This window comes from Oncorhynchus mykiss, chromosome 2 (assembly GCF_057628025.1).
Source record: "Oncorhynchus mykiss isolate SJ-2025 chromosome 2, ASM5762802v1, whole genome shotgun sequence".
Taxonomy (NCBI): domain Eukaryota; kingdom Metazoa; phylum Chordata; class Actinopteri; order Salmoniformes; family Salmonidae; genus Oncorhynchus; species Oncorhynchus mykiss.
Window position 1 is genome coordinate 101,362,993 of NC_143023.1, and position 18,957 is coordinate 101,381,949.

Consider the following 18,957-nt stretch of genomic DNA (forward strand, 5'->3'; position numbering starts at 1 on the left):
TACTTCTTGGTAATAATGTGGGCTGATGTTTCAGTTATTATCATGTAATCATCTTGTCATGTTACCTTCTTGGTAATAATGTAGGCTAATGTTTCAGTTATTATCATGTAATCATCTTGTCATGTTACCTTCTTGGTAATAATGTAGGCTAATGTTTCAGTTATTATCATGTAATCATCTTGTCATGTTACCTTCTTGGTAATAATGTAGGCTTATGTTTCAGTTATTATCATGTAATCATCTTGTCATGTTACTTCTTGGTAATAATGTGGGCTAATGTTTCAGTTATTATCATGTAATCATCTTGTCATGTTACCTTCTTGGTAATAATGTAGGCTAATGTTTCAGTTATTATCATGTAATCATCTTGTCATGTTACCTTCTTGGTAATAATGTAGGCTTATGTTTCAGTTATTATCATGTAATCATCTTGTCATGTTACCTTCTTGGTAATAATGTAGGCTTATGTTTCAGTTATTATCATGTAATCATCTTGTCATGTTACCTTCTTGGTAATAACGTAGGCTTATGTTTCATTTATTATCATGTAATCATCTTGTCATGTTACCTTCTTGGTAATAATGTAGGCTAATGTTTCAGTTAGGTAGTGGTTTTCCTTACCTTGGACATCATAGCTGCATCTGACCTCAGTCGATGAGCAACAACTTGAAAAATAAAGAAGGAGGTTACAGTACCTTTCAAAGTCGAATAAAATATTAAGAGCTATTTGTTATGAAGTACAAAACAATGTTACATGTTATATTCACAATAAGGTATTAACAGGTCAAATCACAATCTTTGAAAATCAAAATCAATTGAATGGTAGGTAAACCTCTTTGTAGGTGGACTATTGACATTGCCTTATCTGACTAGAGATACAGGCTACCTTAAGGCTTATACCAACCGTATTAAACCCTATGTAATGTAAATACAGTATCTATGTATTTATCAAAATGTTGATCTGAAAACATACCATGTCTGACAGTTCTCCTTAGAAGGTATAACCTCTCCATCATTGTAATGAGTTCCATCTCCATCGTAGCAACCACAGTCCTTCTTAGTGACACACTTCATGGTACTTTCTTCCAAATAAGGCTGGGCCGAAGAACATTTTGGATAGCAACCTTTAAGATAAAAACAGTCAATTTAATCCAGGACACCTGCACAGATTAGATCATCCTCATGGTATCTAGTTTTAACACCAAAGCTGTAATGGATATGATATTTCAATATTTGTATTTAGTTTTCAGTATAGATGAACAAGGGAGGGGGAGGCATTACATATTTTATACTGTACTTTTGTAACAAATTTGAACGTACATTTTCCAAATCAAACCATGTTGGGGATGAATCAGAATTAGTTGGGTAACATAGATAAGATGTTTTATTTTCATTATATGCTTGTGAGTTACTTCTCATCAGAATGTATCTTGTTGTACTATAGTGGTGGCCATTTGTATTTCTCTGTCCTGGGTTCAGTTACTTGGGCTGCAGAGAGGGGAGAGGTCAAGCTTGTCTTCATATGTAAACATATATTTTAAACCATGTGAATGGATGATTGAGGGGGAACCAATTATCTCTTGGCTCCACAATGTCTATGTGCCAGTCACTGTGTCTCTGTGATCTTGTCCAGGAGGGGTGTATTTGATATATGTCAGTGGATGAGGTTTAGTTTTTGGTCCTGAGTGGTACCAAGAGCGAGATAAGAACATAGTTTAGGAGACAAAGCTGAACGATAATTTATAGCCAATGCTGTCTGGCTATGTGTGTCTTTGCTATAAAGGATCTCAGTTGCAATGTGTAAGGACTCTCAGAGAATTCATTTATAGAGACTGAATTGATAGAGACTGAGAGTCACAGGGTTGTGATGGAGCTCATAATAATAAAAGATGGACTTTATGATAACTCTGACTTGTGTGGTGGTTTGCTCTCATGATTTGGTAAATACAGGAAATTTACACTACAACGGCCAAGCTCTTATGAAGGGCTCTTAGTTACCTTCCAGTGCAGGGATCTGACTGGAGCATGTTCCTGAGGGATTCTTGCAGGTCTTCATACAGGGGTATCCACACGGATTATAATGCCACTCACACTCACCAATAGGGTTGTAGAAATCACAGAACAGAGCTGGTGAAATGAAAACATGTCACATTTTAACTGAACCAGGGTCCTAAAAGAGGATTAAACAGTTACACATTCAAATCATAAATTGGTATTTTGTCCCGATAGCAAAACAATCCCACCTATCCATCAATCAATTGTCCCACTCAAAGCAAATGACTCACGGCAGATATCTGGTGTTCTCCACTTGATACAAGCCCCTGCCTCGTTACAGGCCTGGGCGTAGGCTGCTACAGCTGTACAGAAACACTCGCAGTCTCCCCCAGTGTCACAGGCACACGAGTCCCTCACACAGGCATCATGGAATGGCGTGGGGTCCACCTTTTAGGAAGATGCATTAAGCCATCATTTATTTATTCAATGCATTGCCCAGCTTGTTGAAGAGACTACAGATGAATTATTGACAATGATTATTATTGGGTTGGATGGCTGACTTTATGTTTTTGTTTTCTGTTTAGTACTACTTTTGTTGTCTTTTATGGTGACTGTAACGGTTTTCTTGGTGAGAAGGAGAGTCGGACCAAAATGCAGCGTGTCGATTGCGATTCATGTTTAATGAAAAAACACACTAAACACAAACACTACAAAAACAATAAACGTAACGAAAACCTAAACAGCCTATCTGGTGAAAACACATAGACAGGAACAATCACCCACAAACACACAGTGAAACCCAGGCTACCTAAATATGGTTCCCAATCAGAGACAATGACGAACAGCTGCCTCTGACTGAGAACCATATCAGGCTGAACATAGAAATAGACAAACAAGACATGAAACATAGAATGCCCACTCAGATCACACCCTGACCAATCAAAACATAGAAAATACAAAGTAAACTATGGTCAGGGCGTGACAGTACCCCCCCCCCCCAAGGTGCGGACTCCGGCCGCAAAACCTGAACCTATAGGGGAGGGTCTGGGTGGGCATCTGTCCGCGGTGGCGGCTCTGGCGCTGGACGTGGACCCCACTCCATGACAGTTTTAATCCCCCTCCTAAACGTCCCTAAATAGGTTACCCACCACAATGATAACATGGGACAGAGGGACAGCTCGGGACAGAGGTAACTCGGGACAGATGGGTAGCTCAGCCCTGAGAGGAAGCTCAGCACTGAGAAGAAGCTCAGCACTGAGAGGAAGCTCAGGCAGGTGGTTGGATCCGGCAGATCCTGGCTGGCTGGCGGTTCTGGAAGATCCTGGCTGACTGGCGGATCCGGAAGATCCTGGCTGACTGGCGGATCCGGAAAATCCTGGCTGACTGGCGGATCCGGAAGATCCTGGCTGACTGGCGGATCCGGAAGATCCTGGCTGACTGGCGGATCCGGAAGATCCTGGCTGACTGGCGGATCCGGAAGATCCTGGCTGACTGGCGGATCCGGAAGATCCTGGCTGACTGGCGGATCCGGAAGATCCTGGCTGACTGGCGGATCCGGAAGATCCTGGCTGACTGGCGGATCCGGAAGAGTCTGGTCGACTGGCGGATCCGGAAGAGTCTGGTCGACTGGCGGATCCGGAAGAGTCTGGTCGACTGGCGGATCCGGAAGAGTCTGGTCGACTGGCGGATCCGGAAGAGTCTGGTCGACTGGCGGATCTGGAAGAGTCTGGTCGACTGGCAGATCTGGAAGAGTCTGGTCGACTGGCAGATCTGGAAGAGTCTGGTCGACTGGCAGATCTGGAAGAGTCTGGTCGACTGGCAGATCTGGAAGAGTCTGGTCGACTGGCAGATCTGGAAGAGTCTGGTCGACTGGCAGATCTGGAAGAGTCTGGTCGACTGGGTCGACTGGCAGATCTGGGAGAGTCTGGTCGACTGGCAGATCTAGAAGAGTCTGGTCGACTGGCAGATCTAGCTGCTCCATGCTGACTGGCAGCTCTGGCTGCTCCATGCTGACTGGCTGCTCCATGCTGACTGGCTGCTCCATGCTGACTGGCTGCTCCATGCTGACTGGCGGCCCTGGCTGCTCCATGCTGACTGGCGGCCCTGGCTGCTCCATGCTGACTGGCGGCCCTGGCTGCTCCATGCTGACTGGCGGCCCTGGCTGCTCCATGCTGACTGGCGGCCCTGGCTGCTCCATGCTGACTGGCGGCCCTGGCTGCTCCATGCTGACTGGCGGCCCTGGCTGCTCCATGCTAACTGGCAGCTCTGGCGGCTCCTTGCAGACTGGCAGCTCTGGCGGCTCCTTGCAGACTGGCAGCTTTGGCGGCATCCTGCAGACAGGCAGCTCTGGCGGCTCCTTGCAGACTGGCAGCTCCTTGCAGACTGGCAGCTCTATGCAGACTGGCAGCTCCTTACAGACTGGCAGCTCCTTGCAGACTGGCAGCTCCTTGCAAACTGGCAGCTCCTTGCAAACTGGCAGTTCCGAACAGGCGGGAGACTCCGGCAGCGCTGTAGAGAAGGAAGACTCTAACAGCGCTAAACAGGCGGGAGACTCCGACAGCGCTGGAGAGGAGGAGGGCTCCGACAGCGCTGGACAGGCGAGGCGCACTATAGGCCTGATGCGTGGTGCTGGCACTGGTGGTACTGGGCCGAGGACACGCACAGGAAGCCTGGTGCGGGGAGCTGCTACCGGAGGGCTGGGGTGTGGAGGTGGTACTGGAAAAACCGGACCGTGCAGGCGCACTGGAGCTCTTGAGCACTGAGCCTGCCCAACCTTACCTGGTTGAATGCTCACAGTCGCCCTGCCAGTGCGGCGAGGTGGAATAGCCCGCACTGGACTATGCAGGCGAACCGGAGACACCGAGCGCAAGGCTGGTGCCATGTAAGCCGGCCCAAGGAGACGCACTGGGGACCAGCTGCGTAGAGCCGGCTTCATGGCATTAGGCTCGACGCTCAATCTAGCCCGGCCGACACGCGGAGCTACCGCACCGGGCTATGCACCCGCACTGGAGACACCGTGCGCACCACTGCATAACACGGTGCCTGTCCGGTCTCTCTAGCCCCCCGGTAAGCACAGGGAGTCTGCCTAGGTCTCCTACCTGGCATAGCCATACTCCCTGTTAGCCCCCCCCCAAGAAATTTTTGGGGCTGCCTCTCAGGCTTCCATCCACGTCGCCGTGCTGCCTTCTCATACCAGCGCCTCTCTGCTTTCACCGCCTCCATTCTACGGTAACCTTCCTCGCACTGCTCCAGCGAATCCCAGGCGGGCTCCGGCACTCTCCCTGGGTCGGCCGCCCACCTGTCGATCTCCTCCCAAGTATTATACTCCATACTGTACTCCTCCTTGGGCTGTTCCTGTTGTTTCTTCTCCCGCTGCACCTTAGTGCGGCTACACTCCCCTGGTTTAGCCCAGGGTCCTCTCCCGTCGAGGATTTCCTCCCATGTCCAGAAATCCTTATTGCGCTTCTCCTCGCGCTGCTCCTGCCTGTTGACACGCTGCTTGGTCCTTTTGTGGTGGGTGATTCTGTAACGGTTTTCTTGGTGAGAAGGAGAGTCGGACCAAAATGCAGCGTGTCGATTGCGATTCATGTTTAATGAAAAAACACACTAAACACAAACACTACAAAAACAATAAACGTAACGAAAACCTAAACAGCCTATCTGGTGAAAACACATAGACAGGAACAATCACCCACAAACACACAGTGAAACCCAGGCTACCTAAATATGGTTCCCAATCAGAGACAATGACGAACACCTGCCTCTGACTGAGAACCATATCAGGCTGAACATAGAAATAGACAAACAAGACATGAAACATAGAATGCCCACTCAGATCACACCCTGACCAATCAAAACATAGAAAATACAAAGTAAACTATGGTCAGGGCATGACAGTGACTGTGTGGACATTCACATGATTATTGACAAACCAATTTTATTGGAAAGATTGCAATTTTTCCATCATGCAACTCTGCTTGTCATTGTGTGACCTTATACGAAACCTGTTAGCCCAAGACTTGTGCTACAAAATGAATGTTCGTTATAAATTCCTCCATATGATTGTTATTATGACCCTGAAGCTGTGAGGTAAATGAACGCTTGTTGAAGCCTTAACCATACTCTTGTACTTATGCACTTCCACTTTGGCTGCGTTTACATGGGCAGTTCAATTCAGATCTTTTACCAATTATTTTCATATTTAATACCTATCTGATCTTGTCCTTAATGTGTAAACAGCAAACCAGAAACACATGGAATCTGATCTTTTGAGCTCTGATTTATACCACTTCCATATGTGGATCTCAATCCTGATTCAAACCCAATTCTCCATGCGGTCTCTGCCTGGACGCTCAGATCTGATGTTTTTGCTCTAAAGTGGGTTGTTTCATGCACATGACCTGCCAATACCATGACAACCTGCCATTACCATGACAACCACCCCAAAACCACCCCGACTAGCAGACAGTCAGAAAAAAAGACTGAGTTTACACAGGCAGTTCGATCTTTTACCAATTATTTTCATATTTAATATCTATCTGATCTTACTTTGTGTGGAGAGTCAGAAAAAAAGATTGACTATAAAAAGAAAATCAGATTTAGGTTGTTAGGAATTGTAAATACAGCCTTTAAGACCTAGATTCAATCCGTGTTACAGCGCGACTGAGCCAACAAATGCAGCGTTTACCATGAATGTGGTCTCCACGAACACGGAAATATAGCTTTTTAAAGGTGGATAGCCCGAAAAGGAAATCTAGCCCTTTTAGAGTTGAGCCCTCCCGACTCACAACTCAAGTCCATATTTATATTACAGATGAACTTTTCTACGACCTGTACTGCAGTAACGTGCAGAGAGGTCAGTGGCTGGGTAAGAACGGGTTATTTTCAAAGCCAGATTTACTCACAAATAAACCTTGATGAAGGCCAAGTTCCCCATTCAACAAATAGCTCCAACATCCAGAGCGATTTAGGCTATTAATCCTTAAGCGTTTATTGATGCACCTGTGCGTCGATATAAGTAACATCATAAATCCTTATCACAAGCTGTCAATTTAAGCTAGAGATATCAGGTTTTTTGCACGGACTGCTTCTCAATCCATCACATCCGCCATGTCGGCCTTCTGCATCTGCGGTGAACAGTGGCTGAGTTATAGACCACAAGACGTCCCGAAAATCTGTCTTTTCACAGAAACGTCTGTAGCGCCTGAATGGTTTGGCCTAGAAACTATTATGACCACTCTATAGAAAGGGGAGACCCCTGTGAACAAGATGGTGAAGGTAAGCCACGCAAACAAATGGAAGTATGGAGGTCGTTTTGTGGCAACAGAAATAAGGGGTTAAATATGTACCCCCCCCCCCCTCCCCCCAAAAAGTCTTGAGCGTTCTTAAATCTAGACACTTCAAAATCTTATTCCTTATGATTTATTTTGAACAGTTTCTTTTGCCAGTTATGAATGTGTTGCGATGGCCTGTAGAGGTAAGGACCAAATTCAATATTTAATCTTTTTTATTTTTTAATATATATATTATATATATATTTGAAAACTAAAGGGGTCCTTAAATTCAAAAGGAAATATCTAAATAATCAATCGTATGACCATCTTAAAACAATTCCATATGTAACCCCACCCAACGGCTTAGACTTTGAACAGAAAATGTAAAAACCAATGTAGCCAAGATACAAAAGTCATAGCCTTTGTACAGACAGCTTGTTTGAACCTGCCAACTGCATGTATCTGCTGTACTGTCTATTGAATGTATCTGCTGTACTGTCTATTGAATGTATCTGCTGTACTGTCTATTGAATGTATCTGCTGTACTGTCTATTGAATGTATCTGCTGTACTGTCTATTGAATGTATCTGCTGTACTGTCTATTGAATGTATCTGCTGTACTGTCTATTGAATGTATCTGCTGTACTGTCTATTGAATGTATCTGCTGTACTGTCTATTGAATGTATCTGCTGTACTGTCTATTGACTGTATCTGCTGTACTGTCTATTGACTGTATCTGCTGTACTGTCTATTGAATGTATCTGCTGTACTGTCTATTGAATGTATCTGCTGTAGTCTCTATTGAATGTATCTGCTGTACTGTCTATTGAATGTATCTGCTGTACTGTCTATTGACTGTATCTGCTGTACTGTCTATTGAATGTATCTGCTGTACTGTCTATTGACTGTATCTGCTGTACTGTCTATTGAATGTATCTGCTGTAGTCTCTATTGAATGTATCTGCTGTACTGTCTATTGAATGTATCTGCTGTAGTCTCTATTGAATGTATCTGCTGTACTGTCTATTGAATGTATCTGCTGTAGTCTCTATTGAATGTATCTTCTGTAGTCTCTATTGAATGTATCTGCTGTACTGTCTATTGAATGTATCTGCTGTAGTCTCTATTGAATGTATCTGCTGTACTGTCTATTGAATCAATCTGCTGTAGTCTCTATTGAATGTATCTGCTGTCGTCTCTATTGAAGTATTTACTGTATATGTGTGTCTTTTTATCTTCGTTTATATAGACTACGTCGACTTCCTAACAACTTTGGTATTGAATCTACATTGAATAGTATCTGCTGTGTACTGTACCTGTGAGTGGCAGGCTGAGAAAACCTTACTGGTGATGATGCTGCAGCGTTTCAGAGACCAGGACTGCCTGTATGATCTTAAAGTGCATGGGTTTTTTATGACATCAGCGTTGGGGCAACTGGGTGACACTTTCCAGCTGTTCCCAAACTCCAGAGCTTCAACAACCACTTCCTGGTTTCTGGACGTGAAGTCGTTCTTTCCATTACCGTCGTAGTTTCCACACAGACCACACACTTGGCCCTGGAAGGAAATTCAACATTTAGAAATAATAACTTGAAGTAGATAATCAAACATCACATTGTTTTGTAAGCCAATGCAATTGCTAAACAAAGATACAGTGCCATCACTGGTTCAAAATGTCCTATTCTAGTCACTCACCTGGAAGGTAGAGCTGAGTTTGATGAACAGGCTATTCTTCTTGTCCCACATGAGGATCAGGCCATTTTCAGCCTCAACAACAACATAGAGACCGATAGAGTGGACCTGGTATGGCACGTCAACCCCGTTCTCTTGTTTGATCACTTTTACAGATTCATCTGCTAGTATGATCTCATTGCTCTGAAAGACAGAAACAGAAAGTGTTCATTGCTAATGTAATACTAGTAGACAGGTTTACACTGGGGTGGTGCTGGATTTAACACTATCCAGGGTAACACTGTGGTGGTGCTGGGTTTTACAATGTGGTGGTGCTGGGTTTTAAACTACCCAGGGTAACACTGTGGTGGTGCTGGGTTTTACACTGTGGTGGTGCTGGGTTTTACACTATCCAGGGTAACACTGTGGTGGTGCTGGGTTTTACACTGTGGTGGTGCTGGGTTTTACACTGTGGTGGTGCTGGGTTTTACACCATCCAGGGTTACACTGTGGTGGTCCTGGGTTTTACACTGTGGTGGAGCTGGGTTTTACACTGTGGTGGTGCTGGGTTTTACACTGTGGTGGTGCTGGGTTTTACACTGTGGTGGTGCTGGGTTTTACACCATCCAGGTTAACACTGTGGTGGTGCTGGGATTATCCAGTTTGTACACAGATACAGCATGTCGATTTGAAATTCTACTCTCCAAATACATAGCTCTAACCCTAACCCAAATACATAGCTAACACTAACCCTAATACATAGCTAACCCTAACCCTAATACATAGCTAACACTAACCCTAATACATAGCTAACCCTAACCCTAATACATAGCTAACACTAACCCTAATACATAGCTAACCCTAACCCTAATACATAGCTAACACTAACCCTAATACATAGCTAACCCTAAACCCTAACCCAAATACATAGCTAACCCTAACCCAAATACATAGCTAATCCTAACCCAAATAAACAGCTAACCCTAACCCTAATACATAGCTAACCCTAACCCTAATACATAGCTAACCCTAACCCTAATACATAGCTAACACTAACCCTAATACATAGCTAACCCTAACCCTAATACATAGCTAACACTAACACTAATACATAGCTAACCCTAACCCTAATACATAGCTAACCCTAACCCTAATACATAGCTAACCCTAACCCTAAAACATAACTAAAACTAACCCTAATACATAGCTAACCCTAAACCGAACATATAGGTAACCCTAACCCTAATACATAGCTAACCCTAACCCTAATACATTGCTAACCCTAACCATAATACATAGCTAACCCTAACCCTAACCCTAACCAAAATACATAGCTAACCCTAACCCAAATACATAGCTAACCCTAACCCTAATACATAGCTAACCCTAACCCAAATACATAGCTAACCCTTACCCTAATACATAGCTAAGCCTAACCCTAATACATAGCTAACCCTAACAATAAACCTAATACATATGTAACTCTAACCCTAATACATAGCTAACCCTAACCCTAACCGAAATACATAGCTAACCCTAACCCTAATACATAGCTAACCCTAACCCAAATACATAGCTAACCCTTACCCTAATACATAGCTAAGCCTAACCCTAATACATAGCTAACCCTAACAATAAACCTAATACATATGTAACCCTAACCCTAATACATAGCTAACCCTAACCCTAACCGAAATACATAGCTAACTCTAACCCTAACCCAAATACATAGCTAACCGTAACCCTAACCCAAATACATAGCTAAACCTAACCCTAAACCTAATACATAGCTACTCCTAACCCTAATACATAGCTAATCCTAAACCTGATAGCTAACCCTAAACAAAATACATAGCTAACAATAAAACTAATATATAGCTAACCCTAACCCTAATACACAGCTAACCCTAACCCTAACCCAAAAACATAGCTAACCCTAACCCAAATTCATAGCTAACCCTAACCCTAATACATATCAAACCCTATCCCAAATACATAGCTAACCCTTACCCTAATACATAGCTAACCCTAACCCTAATACATAGCTAACCCTAACCCTAATACATAGCTAAACCTAACCGTAATACATATTTAACCCTAACCCAAATACATAGCTAACTCTAACCCTAGTACAAAGCTAATCCTAAACCTAATACATAGCTAACCCTAACCCTAAACCTAATATATAGCTAACCCTAAACCTAATACATAGCTAACCCTAACCCAAATAAATAGCTAACCCTAACCCTAATAAATAGCTAAACTTAACCCTAATACATAGCTAACCATAACCCAAATAAATAGCTAACCCTAACCCTAATAAATAGCTAAACTTAACCCTAATACATAGCTAACCCTAACTCATAGCTAACTCCAACCCAAATACATAGCTAACTCCAACCCAAATACATAGCTAACTCCAACCCAAATACATAGCTAACCCTAACTCATAGCTAACCCTAACCCTAATACATAGCTAACCCTAACCCTAATACATAGCTAACTCCAACCCAAATACATAGCTAACCCTAACCCAAATACATAGCTTACCCTAACCCTAATTCATAGCTAACCCTAACCCTAATTCATAGCTAATCCTAACCGAAATAAATAGCTAACCATAATCCAAATACATAGCTAACCCTAAACCCTAACCAAAATACATAGCTAATCCTAACCCAAATAAACAGCTAAACCTAACCCAAATACATAGCTAACCCTAACCCAAATACATAGCTTACCCTAACCCAAATACATAGCTTACCCTAACCCTAATTCATAGCTAACCCTAACCCTAATTCATAGCTAATCCTAACCGAAATAAATAGCTAACCATAATCCAAATACATAGCTAACCCTAAACCCTAACCAAAATACATAGCTAATCCTAACCCAAATAAACAGCTAAACCTAACCCTAATACATAGCTAACCCTAACCAAAATACATGGCTAACCCTAACCCTAATACATAGCTAACCCTAACCCTAACCGAAATACATAGCTAACCCTAACCCTAACCCAAATACATAGCTAACCGTAACCCTAACCCAAATACATAGCTAAACCTAACCCTAAACCTAATACATAGCTACCCCTAACCCTAATACATAGCTAACCCTAAACCAAATACCTAGATAACCCTAAAACTAATATATAGCTAACCCTAACCCTAATACACAGCTAACCCTAATACATAGCTAACCCCAACCCTAACCCAAAAACATAGCTAACGATAACCCAAATACATAGCTAACCCTAACCCTAATACATATCAAACCCTATCCCAAATACATAGCTAACCCTTACCCTAATACATAGCTAACCCTAACCCTAATACATAGCTAACCCTAACCGTAATACATATTTAACCCTAACCCAAATACATAGCTAACTCTAACCCTAGTACATAGCTAATCCTAAACCTAATACATAGCTAACCCTAACCATAACCCTAATATATAGCTAACCCTAAACCTGATACATAGCTAACCCTAACCCAAATAAATAGCTAACCCTAACCCTAATACATAGCTAAACTTAACCCTAATACATAGCTAACTCCAACCCAAATACATAGCTAACCCTAACCCTAATAAATAGCTAAACTTAACCCTAATACATAGCTAACCCTAACCCTAATACATAGCTAACCCTAACCCTAATAAATAGCTAACTCCAACCCAAATACATAGCTAACCCTAACCCTAATAAATAGCTAACCCTAACCCAAATAAATAGCTAACCCTAACCCTAATACATAGCTAACTCCAACCCAAATACATAGCTAACCCTAACCCTAATAAATAGCTAACCCTAACCCAAATAAATAGCTAACCCTAACCCTAATACATAGCTAAACTTAACCCTAATACATAGCTAACTCCAACCCTAATTCATAGCTAACCCTAACCCTAATTCATAGCTAACCCTAACCCTAACCGAAATAAATAGCTAACTCCAACCCTAATAAAATAGCTAACCCCAACCCAAATACATAGCTAACCCTAACCCTAATACATAGCTAACCCTAACCCTAATTCATAGCTAACCCTAACCCTAATTCATAGCTAACCCTAACCCTAACCGAAATAAATAGCTAACCCTAACCCTAATACATAGCTAACCCTAACACTAACCCTAATACATAGCTAACCCAAACCCCAAATACATAGCTAACCCTAAACCCTAACCCAAATACATAGCTAACCCTAACCCAAATACATAGCTAATCCTAACCCAAATAAACAGCTAACCCTAACCCGAATACATAGCTAACCCTAAACCCTAACCCAAATACATAGCTAACCCTAACCCAAATACATAGCTAATCCTAACCCAAATAAACAGCTAACCCTAACCCGAATACATAGCTAACCCTAACCAAAATACATGGCTAACCCTAACCCTAATACATAGCTAACCCGAACCCTAATACATAGCTAACCCTAACCCTAATACATAGCTAACCTTAACACTAACCCTAATACATAGCTAACTCTAACCCTAATACATAGCTAACACTAACTCTTATACATAGCTAACCCTAATCCTAATACATAGCTAACCCTAACCCTTATACATAGCTAACCCTAACCCAAACACATAGGGGTGATTTTTGTGCTGCTATCAAATCTGCCCGAGAATTAATCTAAGCAGACACTCCGTCAGAGAGCCCTGTCAATCTAGTGTGCTAACAAAACGCATGCAATTACACTCACAGCCACCGGTGTCGACATTGAGTCAAATGTTCAGACTTGTCTATTGTACCTTTAATGCATGTATGAAGCCATTTATGAATAGTAGTTCCTACCCCCAAGAAGAGCTTGATGGCCTTGGAACAGGTGGTGCCGGTGGTTCCACAGGGAATGTTCTCTGTGATCACTCTAAAGGTACCGTTTGGATTGTTGCTGCAGTAGTCCTGCAGGATGTATTCAAATACACAATCAGAAAACATCTTAGTTATTATTATCATTACTTCAACTTAATCATAATTAGAAAATATGTGCATCATACATAAAGTAGGGGTTTTAATAAAATACAAAGAAAATCATAAATACAAATGATTATTGCCCTACCTGAGTAAGAATGTATTCACAATCTCCATTGAAAGTGAACCTTTCCTCATCAAAAGTGATGAAATGCCCATCTCCATATATGGCACACATCCCATCACACTGCTTATTGGTACACTGCCATTTTCTGCCTTCGCAAGTGCTACAATGATGCAAACATAATCACAAGGGGAGATTATAGAGGGAAGCATTTGACATATCCAAAGAAGAAGAAGAGGGATAGAAGTTGATTTTACCAGGTATTGCAGTCTACTTTGAGCACATGTCCAGGTTGGTAATAGACTCCATTGTGAGAACAGGGACATAGATCTTCCTTGATGCATCCTCCGTTTCCATCAGACAGCAGACCATCAGGACATACACAGCCTGACACACACTCTGCACTGATCTATAACACAATGAATCAGGGAAGGACTGACATGAATTTAAGTTGGACTTTATGTGCCTGAGTGTCCCTCCACCCTCCAGGGTATAAGATGTGGACATTATGTGCCTGTTTGTCCCTCCACCCTCCAGGGTATAAGATGTGGACATTATGTGCCTGAATGTCCCTCCAACCTCCAGGGTATAAGATGTGGACATTATGTGCCTGAATGTCCCTCCACCCTCCAGGGTATAAGATGTGGACATTATGTGCCTGAATGTCCCTCCACCCTCCAGGGTATAAGATGTGGACATTATGTGCCTGAATGTCCCTCCACCCTCCAGGGTATAAGTTGTGGACATTATTTGTCAAATGGATCAATTGATCAAGTGTTTGATAAGACACAAGGATGACTTTTAAAGATGATCTCCTTGATGTTCATGGAGATCAGGTTCTCTGTAAACGTTACAGTCTGCTCAAACAGAAACCCTTTTAAAAAGTCAATCTCATCGGAGGATATCGTTTGGGATCCTGGGCCTAGCTATGTCCAAGGTAAATAAATAATTTGATCAATCTGACACTGTGGCAACATAACATCGCTGACAACGCTGGTCCGACCAAACGGATTCCACAATTCAAGAATGCTTCGAACTGTGGACTGGGATATGTTCCGCATGGCGGCGAACAACATCATTGACGAATACGCTGATTCGGTATGCGAGTTTATTAACAAGTGCATCGGTGAAGTTGTACCCACAGCGTCTATTGAAACATTCCCCAACCAGAAATCGTGGATTGATGGCAGCATTCACGCAAAACTGAACCGTGAACAACTGCTTTTAACCAGGGCAAGGTGACCGGAAACATGACCGAATACAAACAGTGTAGCTATTCCCTCCGCAAGGCAATCAAACAAGCTAAGCATCAGTATAGAGACAAAGTGGAGTCGCAATTCAACGGCTCAAACACGAGAGGAATGTGACAGGATCTACAGTCAGTCTACAAAAGAAAAACCAGCCCCATCACGATGCCTTGCTCAAAGACAGACTAAACTACTTTATTGCTCGTTTTGAGGACCATACAGTGCCACTGACACATCCCGCTACCAAAACCTGCGGGCTCTCCTTTACTGCATGTGAGTAAAACATTTAAACGTATTAACCCTCGCAAGGCATGTTTTTATTAACGTGTTGTAAGGCATGTTTTTAGTAACGTGTTGTAAGGCATGTTTTATTAACATGTTGTAAGGCATGTCCCATTGTAGACTTACACAGTGACTGTCTAGTGTTTGACAGCTCTTCTGGCACTCTGAGCCCTTGGCTCCGGGCCCTGCACTAGAACAGTTGAAGAAACCCATTGGTTCTTCACAGGCTGTAGGGAACAAAAGTAGGCTTTATAGGTTAGTAGGGATTAAACTACAGAGTCTTGGATGTGAAGTGATTTGCTGTATTTCAGAGTGCTCACATAAATGGTGTGGTTCTCCAGTACAGCTTAATTTCCCTTGTCTGCAAGAGCTGGGTGGTTAAGAGGGGTATAAGAGGAGGGGGTTAAGCATGGTTTAGCATGTCTCTTGAGGTAAAACAAGACTTCAGAAGAAGACAGAGAAGACCATCAGATTTTCAGAGATTTTCTTTCACATGCCAACCAAGTCCTCACCAAGTAGCCCCATAGATCCTGGTGACCGCTCCAGGGGGTACTACTGTGCCTCCATTGTAGCAGGAGCAGTGTGAGGCAGGGACACACTCTCCCTGGTCGTTCAGGTAGGTTCCCTCGGCACAGCCACAGCCGTCCACAGACACATGGTCTAACTGTTCAATTCAATTAAAAATGTTTTATCCATGAGGGGAAATTACTTTGGGCATGTCTGCAACAACAACAACATCTACAACAACAAGAAGATACACAACAACATGACAACAACAACAACAAAGACAACAACAACATACACAACTACTACAACACAGCAACAACAAGACAACAACAACATACACAACAACAAGACATTAATAAAATGAATAATAATAATAAGAATATTAAATAAATAACATGAATAGAAATGAGATGTCCATGTAAATGTACCTGGCAGGTAAAGTCTGTCTGGCTCAGTGAACGACAGGTGCGGTCACAGCTGGTCATGGTGTAGTCATAGACCATCGTGTTAGGGCAGCTAGTGGAGTACTTCCCTGTGGAAAACAGTATGGTGATTCAACATTTAATCATATATTTTGGGGTATTTTGTTTTTAAATAAGATGGTAAATACGCCATCTTGATCCAAGATGAAGACATTTTTTGTTCGTGTCTCGTGTACTTTTGTATTTTTCGTATTTTTTGTATGTATATTTCAACTTTATTTTCAATCTCTTTTCGATTTTTAATTAGATTATACCTTCCGGTACCCTGCCTCACCCAATGTGACATGGTATCGCTATTATTAAAAAATATATATTATAATTTTAGAACACATTCAAGAACCTCCAGAAGCTAACCAGCTAATTAGCTAGAAGCTATTTATACTAGAAGCTATATATACTTTATGCCTCAAGCTTTATGCCTCGCTGTATGTCTCTCTCAAATGTCAACATGCCTTGTATACTGTTGTTCAGGTTAGTCATCATTGTTTTAGTTTACAATGGAGACCCTAGTTTCACTCTTCATACCTCTGACACGCCTTTGTACCACCTCCCACACATGCGGTGACCTCACCCATTACAACCAGCATGTCCAGAGATACAACCTCTCTTATCATCACCCAGTGCCTGGGCTTACCTCCGCTGTACCTGCACCCCACCATACCCCTGTCTGCGCATTATGCCCTGAATATATTCTACCATGCCCAGAAATCTGCCCCTTTTATTCTTTGTCCCCAAAGCTCTAGGCGACCAGTTTTGATAGCCTTTAGCCACACCCTCATACTACTCCTCCTCTGGTCCGCGGGTGATGTGGAGGTAAACCCAGGCCCTGCATGTCCCCAGGCACCCTCATTCGTTGACTTCTGTGATCGAAAAAGCCTTTGTTTTATGCATGTCAACATCAGAAGCTTCCTCCCTAAGTTTGTTTTACGCACTGCTTTAGCACACTCCTTCAACCCTGATGTCCTTGCCGTGTCTGAATCCTGGATTAGGAAGGCCATCAAAAATTCGGAGATTTCCATAACTATAACATTTTCCGTCAAGATAGAACTGCCAAAGGGGGAGGAGTTGCAGTCTACTGCAGAGATAGCCTGCAAAGTAATGTCATACTTTCCAGGTCCATACCCAAACAGTTCGAACTACTAATTTTAAAAATGACTCTCTCCAGAAATAAGTCTCTCACTGTTGCCGCCTGCTACCGACCCCCCTCAGCTCCCAGCTGTGCCCTGGACACCATTTGTGAATTGATCGCCCCCCATCTAGCATCAGAGTTTTTTCTGTTAGCTGACCTAAACTGGGATATGCTTAACCTCTTGAAACTAGGGGGCACTATTTTGTCAGGACAAGATGCTAGAATATGCATATAAGCTGAGGATAGAAAACACTCTAACGTTTCCAAAACTGTAAAAATATTGTCTGTGAGTATAAAATAACTGATATTGCAGGCAAAAGCCTGAGAAAAATCCAATCAGGAAGGGATTCTTATTTAGAAACCTCTGCGTTCCTATGCGTCCCTATTGAGCAGTGAATGGGATATCAACCAGATTTCTTTTTCTATGGCTTCCCTAATGTGTCTAGTGTCACAAGACATAGTTTCAGGCTTTTATTTTGAAAAATGAGCGTGAACGACAACATTGCGTCAGTGGTCAGCTGGTGGCTCTCAGAGTGATTTGTGCCTCTCACTCCTACTTGGAAGCCAACTGTCCCGGTTGATATATTATCGAATAGATATTTGAAAAACACCTTGAGAATTGATTATAAAAAACGTTTGCCATGTTTCTATCGATATTATGGATCAAATTTGGAATATTTTTCGGCGTTGTCATGACCGCAGTTTCCGGTGGATTTCTCAACCAAACATGAAGAATAAAAGGAGGTATTTCGGCTATAAAAATTATCTTTATGGGACAAAATGAACATTTGCTGTCTAACTGGGAGTCTCTTGAGTGAGAACATCCGAAGCTCATCAAAGGTAAACGATTTAATTTGATTGCTTTTCTGATTTTCGTGACCAAGTTAACTACTGCTAGCTGGACATAATGCTATGCTAGGCTATCGATAAACTTACACAAATGCTTGTTTTGCTTTGGCTGTAAAGCATAATTTCAAAATCTGAGATGACAGGGTGATTAACAAAAGGCTAAGCTGTGTTTCACTATATTTCACTTGTGATTTCATGAATATGAATATTTTCTAGTAATGTTTTTTGTCCGTTGCGTTATGCTCACTGTTGCCGCCTACTACCGACCCCCCTCAGCTCTCAGCTGTGCCCTGGACACCATTTGTGAATTGATCGCCTCCCAACTAGCTTCAGAATTTGTTCTGTTAGGTGACATAAACTGGGATATGCTTAACACCCCGGCAGTCCTACAATCTAAGCTAGATGCCCTCAATCTCACACAAATCATCAAGGAACCCACCAGGCACAACTCTAAATCTGTAAACAAGGGC

At 42.6% G+C, this 18,957-nt stretch overlaps 1 protein-coding gene across 1 annotated transcript in view; it reads right to left on the minus strand.

Annotated features, from left to right (window-relative positions):
* LOC110502631 (mucin-2) overlaps window positions 1-18,957 on the minus strand; it is a 51,315-nt gene that overhangs the window by 5,909 nt on the left and 26,449 nt on the right. Inside the window, exons 18-30 of the mRNA XM_090215667.1 lie at window positions 16,456-16,559; window positions 16,033-16,184; window positions 15,841-15,890; window positions 15,647-15,747; window positions 14,249-14,400; window positions 14,016-14,154; window positions 13,751-13,858; window positions 8,964-9,143; window positions 8,586-8,825; window positions 2,286-2,442; window positions 1,999-2,127; window positions 974-1,124; window positions 622-665 (exon numbers count right to left, since the gene is read on the minus strand). Coding sequence (XP_090071793.1) covers window positions 622-665; window positions 974-1,124; window positions 1,999-2,127; window positions 2,286-2,442; window positions 8,586-8,825; window positions 8,964-9,143; window positions 13,751-13,858; window positions 14,016-14,154; window positions 14,249-14,400; window positions 15,647-15,747; window positions 15,841-15,890; window positions 16,033-16,184; window positions 16,456-16,559 — 1,707 coding nt within the window. The remainder of the gene's footprint in view (window positions 1-621; window positions 666-973; window positions 1,125-1,998; window positions 2,128-2,285; window positions 2,443-8,585; window positions 8,826-8,963; window positions 9,144-13,750; window positions 13,859-14,015; window positions 14,155-14,248; window positions 14,401-15,646; window positions 15,748-15,840; window positions 15,891-16,032; window positions 16,185-16,455; window positions 16,560-18,957) is intronic.